The sequence below is a fragment of the Cyprinus carpio genome, chromosome B23 (genome assembly GCF_018340385.1).
Source record: "Cyprinus carpio isolate SPL01 chromosome B23, ASM1834038v1, whole genome shotgun sequence".
Lineage (NCBI taxonomy): Eukaryota > Metazoa > Chordata > Actinopteri > Cypriniformes > Cyprinidae > Cyprinus > Cyprinus carpio.
The window spans coordinates 6,524,485-6,536,895 of record NC_056619.1 but is presented as its reverse complement, the minus strand read 5'-3'; the positions used below and the strand labels follow the sequence as shown (position 1 = coordinate 6,536,895).

Sequence of the window (12,411 nt, the reverse complement as noted above, 5' to 3'; positions counted from 1 at the left end):
TATATTATTAAAGGTGTTTTACCTGTATTTTGAATTTTGCACTTCATTGCATTGTGTTTTAAGATTAAAGGAAATGACCGTCAAAAATATAGGATAATATAAAAATTACCAGTACAATTAATTTTTTTCAAATGTCTGAAAATAGTTAAAATAGCAAATGAAAGCTGTGCTGGACTACTTAATTGTAATCAAAATAACTAGTAAAATAATAACAGGTACTAGTTAGTTTTTAAGGAATAGATGTTAAAGCGGCTTGCCACACGGATGTCACATATTGCCTATATGAATGAACGTACCCTAAAGACAGCAAACGGACTAAAAGCCGATAGCGGCTTCCTCCTCACAGTAAAATGGTTCAATCAAACAGGTGATAAACACTGCATGCGACTGGCGCGTTAAACATGTAACCATTTCCTCTGCGTCGTGGAAATGGAGGGCGACACACTCAGCAGCACTTGACTGCCATGACACGAACATACAGCGTTGCCATCATCAGGCAGACTAGAAGAGCCTAAACGTCTGTGAACATCTTTTTAATGTTCACGCAGTTCTGGTTGTTCTGGGCGGGAAAGTTGGGCTGCTTGAAGGCGCCCTCCTCGATGACCATGTACTCCGACTTGCTGAGCGACGACGTGCTCCGCGTCTTCTTCAGCTCCTCGGAGGAGGACAGAGGCTGGCAGCTGCCGACGTGGAGGTACTGCGCCTGCTCCTCTCCCTCAGTCTCTCGGTGGTAGAAGTAGTTGAAGTTGGACACGATGACTGGAACTGGCAAAGCGATGGTTAACACGCCCGCGATCGCACAGAGGGAGCCGACGATTTTGCCTCCTATGGTGACCGGGTGCATGTCGCCGTATCCCACGGTCGTCATGGTTACCACCGCCCACCAGAACGCATCAGGGATGCTGCTGAAGCCCGAGTCGGGATCGTCAGCCTCGGCGAAGTAGACGGCGCTCGAGAATAAGATGACCCCGATGAAGAGAAAGAAGATCAGCAAGCCCAGCTCTCGCATGCTGGCTTTGAGTGTTTGCCCCAGAATCTGGAGCCCTTTGGAGTGCCGCGAGAGTTTGAAAATCCGAAACACTCGCACCAGTCTGATGACCCTAAGAATGGCCAAGGACATCGCCTGCTGGCCGTTGCCTTGCCTTTCCGCGAGCTCTGTCCCCAAAGTGATGAAATAGGGTATGATGGCCACGATGTCAATAATGTTCATGATGTTCTTGGAGAACGTGGCTTTGCTGGGGCACGCGAAGAAACGCACGAGCAGCTCAAAGGAGAACCAGATGATGCACAGAGTCTCCACCACGAAGAACGGGTCAGAGAAGGGACTGGTGAAGAACGGGAGAGTTCCGTTCGCCAGCGGCGCGACCGTCGTCGGGTCCCTGTCGTCCCTGAACTCGGGTAGCGTTTCCAGACAGAAGATGACGATGGATATCAAAATGACCAGCACCGAGACGATCGCGATGCCCCTGGCCGGACCCGAGCTCTCCGGGTACTCAAACAGCAGCCACACCTGTCGCTGGAACTCATTAACGGGCAACGGACGCACCTCATCCTTTATAAAGCCCTCGTCCTCTCGAAATTTCTCCATGGCCTCCTCCCCGAGCTCATAGAAGCGTATCTCCTCGGAGAAAATGTCTATGGGAACGTTCACGGGTCTCCGTATGCGCCCTCCGGATTGGTAATAATACAAAATGGCATCGAAGCTCGGCCGATTCCTGTCAAAGAAATACTCGTTTCTGAGGGGGTCAAAGTAGCGCATTCTCTTCTTGGGGTCGCCAAGTAAAGTCTCGGGGAACTGGGACAGGGTTTTGAGCTGCGTCTCGAAGCGCAAGCCTGAGATATTGATGACAACTCTCTCGCAGCACTCGTGGTCTGGCTCGTAGCGCTCCAGAGAGTGGTGCCCGGGCAGCGCCGCCGACTCCTCCAGCATGTTGTCGCATGCAACAATTGTCATGATGTCTTCGGTGTAGCCGTGGTTCACGAGGTTGTTGCGCCGGTGCTTGCTCGAGGAAGGCGGAGGCGAGTGGAGGAGGCTGAGGTGGTCGTCCATACAGCTGCTTCGGCGGAGGGGCAGTGGAAGCCGCGCCTCCTCCACAAGCTCCGCGCCGCGCGTCCTCTCGCTCGCGATCCAGTCCTCCTGCCCGCGGCAAGCGTTCTGTGGTTTATAAACATGACTGTTCCCGCCCACGGTGCGCGGACGCTCATCACACATCCACACGGCGCCCAATCGGAAATCTGACAGACAACATGAACCCCAGACACGCGTCACCGATGCCCACCGATTAGGGGAGGACTGTGGGATACCGCGCATCGGCGGCAAGTGCAACCTAATATGATAACACTCACTGATTTCGTTGCATTCATTTCATTACGCGCATGAGGGAGCATATGAATTAATAGTTCACCACAGAGAGATTAATGTCTGAGAAATAAACTATGCAACCTGTAGGTTACGCGGAATCCGAATTAGTACCTATACACTGTACACTGACTTTTTAAAGAAAGCAGTTTAAAGAAGGAGTTAATCTTGCGCTACAGTTGTCTTTTGGCGCCCTCTTACAATTTTAAAAGAAACAATCAAGTTTTTGTCAAAATTTGGTATCTAAATCAATAATAAAGCGATTGATCAGCCGGTGGTTTGTGTTTATTACCCTGCTGAAACAACCCCGTTACAACGATTATGTCCCCGTTTGTTTTGACCTGACCTTTAGCTGAGTTAGATCGCCCCCATCCCCCCCCACCCCCACCCCATAATTCGCACCCTGACCATACGCAAATATTGTTATAATGTTATCAATAAACGGCTGTATCTATGTGCTGCGTTGGTTGTCTCTGACGTGCTTGGAATGCACACGTATGGATGGCAAAGGCGCGGACTTCCATTCAGAATGTCAATGAGAGCGCGAGCCCCCACCTTCATAAAGATGAAAGGACACGCACCAACGTCACTCTGATTGACATTTGGAGCGCAGCAGGGACTTCATCTTTATGCAAACCCTCTCGATGTTGCAGACCCGCAATGTTGCATTAGTTAATTTGGGGAATGGTGGAGTTTGGATAATAAGCCAGGAACATATATCGGCGCTGTCCATAGTTCTGAAACCAGGAGAATCATCCTATAATCTTTTTATTCAATCCCAGTATATCACATCTAACTCAGTGATCCCCTCAGGTTATCAACACATTTAACACTGTATGATGTTAAAGAAAGAAAGAAAGAATTTAATAAATATATCAAATATAATAATTCAAATCAAATTAAATCAAATGTATTTATGGGTCAATAGTGTGATGCTCATATTTCGTCCAGATCGACCAGGTTATCCAAAAATACATTGAAATGCTTTTTTTAAAAAAACATTGATTGGAATAAAGTAAATGTAAATAATTTTAATGAGTATTATGACCTATATAAAACAAAAATGCAAACTTAATTGAGATTGAAACATATTTTGATTTAATGACTATAAAAATCATTGAATGCTGTGGCCATCAAGGATTTTTTAATATCTTGAGGCTACACAGATCAAAGGGATACTCCACCCAAATGATAACAATTAAAAAAATTCTGTCATCATTAACTCATCCACATGTTGTTCCAAAACCTGAATGCATTTCTTTCTTGTACAGAACACAAAAAGACAATCATACAACATTTGTTCCACAACTGAAAGAGAATATAATTTGAGGGTGTGAGCGTGAGTAAACAACTCATCATTTGTGGGTGGAGTATCCCGTTTGTTTATGATTTCAAAATTTGGCACTTATATTTTGAACTACATTTTAAAAAAAATCTATCTATCTATCTATCTATCTATCTATCTATCTATCTATCTATCTATCTATCTATCTATCTATCTATCTATCTATCTATCTATCTATCTATCTATCAGTAGTAGGTGAGCCTCCCACAGGTCCATATGTGTCCGTATGAGGGAGGCAGAAAGAGTCTTTGTTTGTTTGATTCTGTGTCTTCCTCTCACTCACTGGACTGCTTCCCAGAATCCACACACTTCTCCGAGCTCTCAGGGATTGTTCCTTTTAACACACAAAATAGAGCTTATTACCCTGGACATTTAGAAGAAAAGCAGCTCTTCTTCCGCCTGCTCTCTGTAGTCTGGCTGTTTGGCTGGAGTTTTGTTTTCTACAACAAAACCATACTGATATTTACATTTAAAGTCTAAAGACATCAAAACCTTTACAGGCATATCTTAAAAAAGTTTCTCTTCTGTTTTCCAAAAAGTTTCAAGTAATGAAAATGGTGGTATTGATTTAATTCTACAGTGTTTTGAAGGTCCACCTCAGCCAAGGGCCTTTTATAATAGATTGTGTATTTATGTAAAAGGTTTGAGCCCTTTAATTCGTTTAGTGCTCATGTAAAACTGAAAGGACAGGAACCTAAAATGCTCTCATGTCAAAATGGCATCATGTCAGTTATGTGTGTGCACAGTGGCTTCAATCCTTGGCTCTTATCAACTCTTAAATGTAAGTCTTAAATATTTGCTCCACTGTTTAACTTTGTTGTTTGACTCATTCTCATTCTTGTGATGTTTATCATAACTGACAAGAACATCGTCTAAAGCAAACTGTTCTCACACACCCATCTGCATTTTGGCATCCACCCTTGTTTGAGGTGAGAGGGTGGGGTTGATGCCCATGTCTAGTGAGTAGCTGCAGATCTGAGGAGACTTCATTAGTGCTCTTGTAATGGTTAGGTAATTGAATTCTTCTTCAAAATGTTCTCCAGTTACACTGTTCTGTCCTCCTACTCCTTCAGAGAGTCTTTTGTGTAGTGCAGTTTGTCCTTGGGCTTGTTTTCAAACTCTGCGTTCACACGTCATTCTTGACACATTTGCCAGGCAGATGCGACGCATGCTCGTGGATGCTCTTACATGCTTAAAACACAAGCACATGTATTGCTTTATGGTTGCTAAGGTGTTCTAAGGAATTCAACAATTCCTCTCCTCAGTGTCTCTCCAAATCAGACTAGCGACATTTTGACAATTCTGAGCAGTACGCAGGCCGCTTCTGTGTCAGCGGCGCCACAAGGATACGTTTTTTACGTTTATTTACACTTTGGTTTGAATGAAAACAGCACATCGGCACAGCGCGGCTGATACAGAAGAGCATACGCCATCTGCGTACAGGTCAGATTTGCCAAAATGGCGCTACGTTGATTTGGAGAGACACAGAGGAGAGGAATTGTTGAATAAAGTCATTATTTTTGTTTTCTTCACGTACAAAAAGTATTGTCGTCGCTTCATAATGTTACGGTTGAATCACTGATGGCAGATGGACTATTCTGACGATGCTTTCATAATTTCCTGGACCTTGACTGTTATTTATTTGGCAGTCTATGGGACAGTCTCAAGCCTCCCTGTTTTCATCCAAAATATCTTAAATTGTGTTCCGAAGACGAACAGTGATTAATGACAAAATTTTAATTTTGCGGTGGAGTAACCTTTTAAAAGTAAATTGAGCCAGTTCTGGAGGTGAAGCTTATAATTTTATGAAAGCATTTGTTCTTCTGGTAAAACTTGAAATATTGGAGCTGTAAAGCAGTTTATAGTGACAAGTTTAAAAAAATTGATATAACTTTTCATATAAAAAGCTAGGAAGTGACCTTTTGACACTAAAAGCGTGTTCACATGCATCTTGTATTATTTTCAACTTTATTGGTTGGCCTCAAACACTTCCAGCATTTTTATATAATTTACATTATATATTTTTTATTTAATTAGTTTGTATATTTTCCTTTTATTCTATCACTTTTATTTCTTTTTGTCGATATAGTTTTCTTTGTTTGTTTGTTTGTTTGTTTGTTTTGGTAAAACTATTAGGTCAACTAAGTAAAATTCGGAAATACTGGCTTGGCAACTAGCTGAAATAATATCTATATCTATATCTATCTATAATATATATATATTATCTATATATATATATATATATATATATATATATATATATATATATATATACACACATACAGGGGCATAGTATGTGGTGGGAATATAACCCCCATAACCAAAACTAGCAAGTACAACCCCCAATATTTATTCCATGGTCAGTGGAAACCTCGAATCAGGCTATTCATTAAATTATTTAAATCGGTCTGCATAAATTCACACCAGAGGAGTTCAGATGGGATTAGGACTTTGCCTTCTGCAGACCAGTCAAGTTCTTTCACACTGACTGAATCAATTTTTTTTTTTACCTTGCCTTATACACAGAGGCAGTGTTGTATTAGAATAGAAAAGGGTCCTATTCAAACTATTGGTATAAAATTAGAAGCACACACTTCCCTAGAATATCATTATGTGCTTAAACATTAAGATTTGTACTCATGGAAATTATTAAATAGTCAAAGATGTTCATTAGATGGGGGTGTCCAAATACTTTGGGCAATATAGTGTATGTTTGGCGCGGTAGGGGGCCCAACCTCATATTCTTTCATAGGGCCCAAAATTGCTAGCAGCGCCTCTGCACCGAATACTTCACCAGTGCGCTCGAGAAGTGTGATAAGATTTGCACGTTTCGTTCCTATCGCAAAGCTGATGGTCAAATACAGGGATGGACTAGGATTAAAAAACAGCCCTGAACTGCAATTCATTCACTCTGCTGTGTTGTGCTCTGGGTTGGGATAACAGCAAATCACAATGGATTATTTACCAAGAGATGTGGATGTATGGGATTCTTTTGATTAAATATTTCTTGTAAGCATAGATGCGTTTTTACATTTTAGGAGTTAGCAAGTTCATAATGAAACTTGCAAAAGGTTAAATTTGTGTGCGAGACTGCTGATTTGCCAGTAAACTTACGTTACGCTCCACCTAAAGCTAATAAATCAACAAGATGTTTTTGATCTTTGATCCAAGTACAGTTATGTGAGTGTAGTTATGCTGCACTAAACTTTGACGAACAACACTCAGATCCGCAAACAAACAGATGAAGAAGAGGAGGATGATGACGGTCCAGCGCATACAAGGAGAAAGGTTTGTAGTTTTAGTTTCTTGTTTTTATGAATGTAACAGAATGTAGTTACTTCAAGGGTGTTAGAGTGAAGAGGATTTGTTTGTACTGTTAGTATTATAATTCTATAGAAGAACGTTCTTTTCAAATAATCTCAGTGAACTAAATATATAAGCTAGTTGCAGTGAGTTTTACGATGACAATGTACTGCAGTCAAATTTATATGCATCAGTATGCCTGAGTTCATTTGCGGTAGCTGTGTCCTGCTTTTACAGTTGCTATGTAAGCAGACTTATATGTACAGGTGCTCACCTCTGCCAAAACACATATAACTGACTACAACAAAACACAGTTCTGTTGCCACTTTAGTTGCTTCTTCACTTAGCATGTAGATACATACAGGAATAACTGACAAATTCTCTAAAATGTGCCACAAATGACTTTTAACCTATGTTTTGTAGTAAGCAAGAGAAGTGTCATCGCAGAAGAACTCCTCAGACACCTGTGAACACCAACCAGTGCTTGTCATCAGACAGTAGACTTCATCTTTATTATACTTCTCTGACTGGACTAGCAAGGAGCAGTTGGAGTCCATGAGAAAGTAAGTTCAAGTACATGTCTGTACTGACCATGATTATGCTATGTAATATAATGTTTTCTGCAACAGTTGGAGGGAATCTTAACTGAAGACACAGACTCACCAACAGCAAGCTATGGATCTATTGAATTTATATTTTTCAAGCATTTTATTGTGGCATTCACTGTTATTTTACTGCACAGTGATGACTAGTGAAACATGCTTTCTACTAATTTACTTAAAAGTATTATTAACCCAGAATTCTGTCATCATTTACGTTATTACATCAATTCCCCCTCAGAACTCAAAAGAAAATACTTTGAAGAATGCTGGATATCAAAACCAACAGGTTTGTCACGTGAAGACGACATAAAGGGATTAAATGATTTTCATTTTTGGGTAAAGTATTTCTTTAATTAGGATGATACAGACTTTAAATTTCACTTTTTCTTTAATGGACTTTAAGATTGCTGTGTATAGATTTGTTAAGTCATGTTATTTATGTATTATTATCTATATAATTAAAATGAAAGTAAATGTTTTGTCTAGGTAACGTTATCAATTTTAAATGAAATATTAATGAAGTACAGAAGATATAGAAATGAAAGTGGGCTAAGTCTGGTGAGTCCGGCTTGGATGAGGCAGTGTCGGCAAGTTACGGATGTCCAATCTTGTCCGGTTGATTCGGCCCAGAATCTGAAAGTGAGTTCACAGGCGTCCAGGCAGGGAGCGGCAGATGGATCCGGGCCCATGGACAAGTCTCTACCAGGTGAAAATTTAACTGAAAATGGCCCAAGTGTACGGAGAGGGATTGTGTATGAGATAGATGTAAATAGCCTATCAGCAAACGTCAAATTGGTAAATTTTCACTAGACTTTAGTGGAGTCAGCAGCTCGCTTGACAGCAAATAAGGATCTAATCCTAAAGTAAATACCATTGTTTTCAGTTGTTGGTGAAGTGTTATTTTGGTTTCTGATCACCAAGGAGAGGCTACGCAAGGTCATAAAGATGGCAGCCGCAACAAAAAAGTCACTTGACTGAAACCCATGAATAGTGCTATAGTATTAGGCTACATTTTTTTTAGCTTCTCCCAACCGCCTTTATCTTCACGTCCTTTGCTTGCCATCATGAGCCATCTCTCCTTCAGTTTTTTTATAATCAAAAATAGATTGCATTAGCACCCCCTTTTGTCGGCCGTCAACATCACTTAATCGGACACTTTGTCTTTGATGTGAACCAGCAGGCCGACGGACATCGGATGGACTTCTCCAGAAGTCCATCCCCTGGTCAAATATATGATCTGATTGAATTATTAAGAGAAACAGCCACTTTAAAATGTTATGGAGAAAGTTGAACAGTATCTAAAAAGGCAAATAGACTACAAAGACTGATGAAAAGAGGAGAAAACATTCTTATACCAGCACTAACATATGTATATATATATATATATATATATATATATATATATATATATATATATATATATATATATATATATATATATATTTTTTTTTTTTTAAAACTACTCATAATCACCTTTACTATAATTTATCATGTTTTATTGTAGACTTATTTATTGTGTAAAATTTAATCTAATTTGTAAATTTATATGATATAATCTGTTGAGGGAATAGATTTTTTCCCTAAAGATTTTTATTGCAACTGTGGCATGTTTTAACAATTGGTTCTAAATGTGCAGGCAGTTGTTTCTGCATCGCAAATGCTATACTTATTAATTTAAAAAGTCATTATTGGCTTGGTAATGATTAATAGGCTAGTCTTATTACAACAAATGCTACAGATTAAATCGTTAAGAGCCTGGTGGACGGTTAAGAAATAAACAATATCAATATAAGAAAATGTTAAATTAGATTGACTTCCCATGGCATGTTGAATTAGAACATTCTGTCAAATTATAGCCTATACTGTAAGTGCCTTAATAATATAAGATACGTTGCACTCACACACACACACACACACACACACACACACACACACACACACACTCACACACACACATATACATATATATTATATATATATATATATAGTTAACTATATATATATATATATATATATCCTATGTAAACAAGTAATTGTTAACTATGATGTTACTTTATTGCACCAACTTTGCATAGATGATAGCACAAAAGATGATTTCACAAAAATAAATATATAAGCAAACAAACAAATAAATAAACCTAATGAGCGAGCATAATCTGGGACTGAATTAAAACAGTTCATGCTTCAACTCCCTCCACCCTCCATTTTTTAAACCAAAACTATGCCATTAGTGCACACACAAAACCGGAGGTTGCGTTTGAATGTGGAAAGTGCATAAAACACCAGCACATAACCCCAGGTCAGCTTAGAGATGCTTAATTGTGCAGGAAGGACTTTGATGCTGTTTACGTGCAGCTGTTTCCTTATTGATTTGATTTGCATGATTGAAGACCATGTTATCCATTGCGCCTGTACACTTTATTTAAGCAGGAGAGATCTGGTGTAATAACACTGATAAAGGACATTATTAAGACTTTAAATTATTTAAAGCAAAAAAAAACAAACAAAAAAAAACAAACACACACAAACCTTGTGTAGTTGCATTTGTCGGCAACAAAACAAAAGCACGTGCAGAACGTGTAACATCCAAGCAATGCTGCAGTCTTCATTTTCTAAATTCATCTCGTTATTCAGGCCATGGTGCTATAAAAAAGTGCCAATCGTGTTGTGCTGAGAGAAGAGCGATGGGACAGCCACAAGGGTTTATAGCATGGTTTCCACTGGCTCAACTAAATATAGATGAATCCGAGGTTTTATTAACCTGCTAAATGAAGCTACCGCATGCACTGCATTATACAGTGTATACTGTGTTTTAAACAGATTCATTTCTGTGGTGCAAGATTTGTGTGAAAAAAAAAAAATGATTTCATTTCGAAAGCATGAGAAGGTTGGCAATGCTTAAAATACTTTAAATGATTGCGTACACTTTAAGTAGCTATCCATAAGATTCGTGTGAAAGCACATTTAAATGTAAAGGTCACAAAATATACATACAACAAACCTCATTGTTAAAGCAATGAAGGTTTTGTATGAGGATTTGGTGAGGTGAAATAAGCATGTGTTTTGCCTAAGGTCTGTTATCTGCAGTGCTTTTAAATGATCTGAGTTAAAAATGAATGCAACCCATAAAAATGCAGCCAAACTACATTGCTAAATTCACATATTCATATATATATATATATATATAATATATATATATATATATATATATTCTTTTAAATGTTGCTCTCTTTTTAAATCAGATGAAATGTTCCCTTGTTAAATCATATGAAAAATGACCCAGATATGATTTAAGTGACATATTATATTCAATAAAAAGAATTCTGGATATCCTCAGGAAAATAGATGAAGTTAACAGTTGGCTTTCTTTTGCTTGTCTTGCTCTGTCTGACGCATTTCACACAGATTTGGGTCACTGAAAACCAGCATTGCTGAGGCCTGTTTACTGAAGCCAGGAATCTTTGAACTATTGCTCTTTGTGTTTTGGGAGGTATATGGGATATTAATATGTAAATTTATTGCAACAAGTAACTACATCAGTTGTCATTATTTTCAATACCTTTGAGGAGGCATTCCTTTGCTCCCCCTGACAGAACTATTTTTTTATGGGTTAAATTACATACTGTAGGTCTATGTGGTAATAATTTGTTATGATCACCACCTGGAGTGCCCATGAGCTCCTCCAGAGTGAACTCTACCTCACACTTTTGTCACTCCCTCAATACTACATTCCCTATAATCCTTTGCCTGGACTCTTGATCTTTGATTGCATTCACCTGTGTCTTGTTACCTCATCAGTCTCACCCTATCAAGGCCTGGTTTTTCACTCATTCATTGCTTAATCTTGTGAATGTCACACTGCTGTTCTTAGCTGTTGGATTCTGGTTTCTCTGTCGTGATTTTGGTCCTTGCCTTTCCTTTCTCTGTTATGGTTTTGAAGTTCTCTGCCTTGTTGTACTGTTTGGACCGACAATCCTGTATATTGACTTTATGCCTCTTAATAGCAGTGGTGGAAAGAGTACTAAAGAAATTGTACTTAAGTAAAAGTATTGCTACTTAAGGAATAATTTACTTGAGTAAAAGTACTGAAAAATAATATGACTCAAGTAAGAGTAAAAAAGTAGTTTGCTGGAAAACCATTCAAGTTACTGCGTTACAAAGTACTTTAGTATTATTTTTCTATTTTTACCCAAAATTAGATGATTATGGAGCAGGGTTAACCCTAATCCTAACACCCATGTACTGTAATGTTTGTTTCACAAGTGAGGCCCAGGAAATCCCTTTTTATGGACAAACGCATCAGATATCACTTCAGCTAAATAACATGCAGATAGAGATTATTTGACTGAAGAAATGTGAAATAAAATAAACATCCAATTGCAATGCAATGCTAATTGACATAGCTTGTATCACAGTATAGAATTTTATTAAAAAAAAAATATATATATATATTTTCACTATCTCACTGTGATAAGAGGCAACATGGAATCACAGAAGACAAAATTATGATTTAATATCAGAGCATAGCTCACGTTCAATAAAATATTGAAACACTATGCTGATTTAAAACAACAACGAAGGTGATTGACAGTCAAAGCATAGCGAAGTTTGAAAAGTGCCCGTCAAATGCCGGCTCGCTCTGTTTCTCCATCGGCTGCATTTTCTTTTTCTTTTTTTCTTTTTGTACTTAGTACTTTGTACTTTTGGTTAAAAATAAATGTAGTGAAGCTGAATACTTTAGTTTTATTTTACTCAAGTAAAAGTAAAAGTACCACAATTTAATTATTCTCAAGAAAGTAGAA

General features: G+C 38.6%; 1 protein-coding gene across 1 annotated transcript; it reads right to left on the bottom strand.

The window, feature by feature from the left end:
* Nucleotides 1-18: 18 nt before the first annotated feature.
* LOC122141943 (potassium voltage-gated channel subfamily A member 2-like) lies at nucleotides 19-2,387 on the bottom strand. Its single transcript, XM_042750820.1, has one exon. The coding sequence runs from the start codon at nucleotides 2,309-2,311 to the stop codon at nucleotides 512-514; it is 1,800 nt and encodes a 599-aa protein (XP_042606754.1). The 5' UTR covers nucleotides 2,312-2,387; the 3' UTR covers nucleotides 19-511.
* Between the last annotated feature and the right edge of the window lie 10,024 nt (nucleotides 2,388-12,411).

Coding starts and splice junctions, on each gene's coding strand:
- LOC122141943 (XM_042750820.1), bottom strand. CDS start 2,311: ATGCGCGGTATCCCACAGTCCTCCCCTAATCGGTGGGCATCGGTGACG.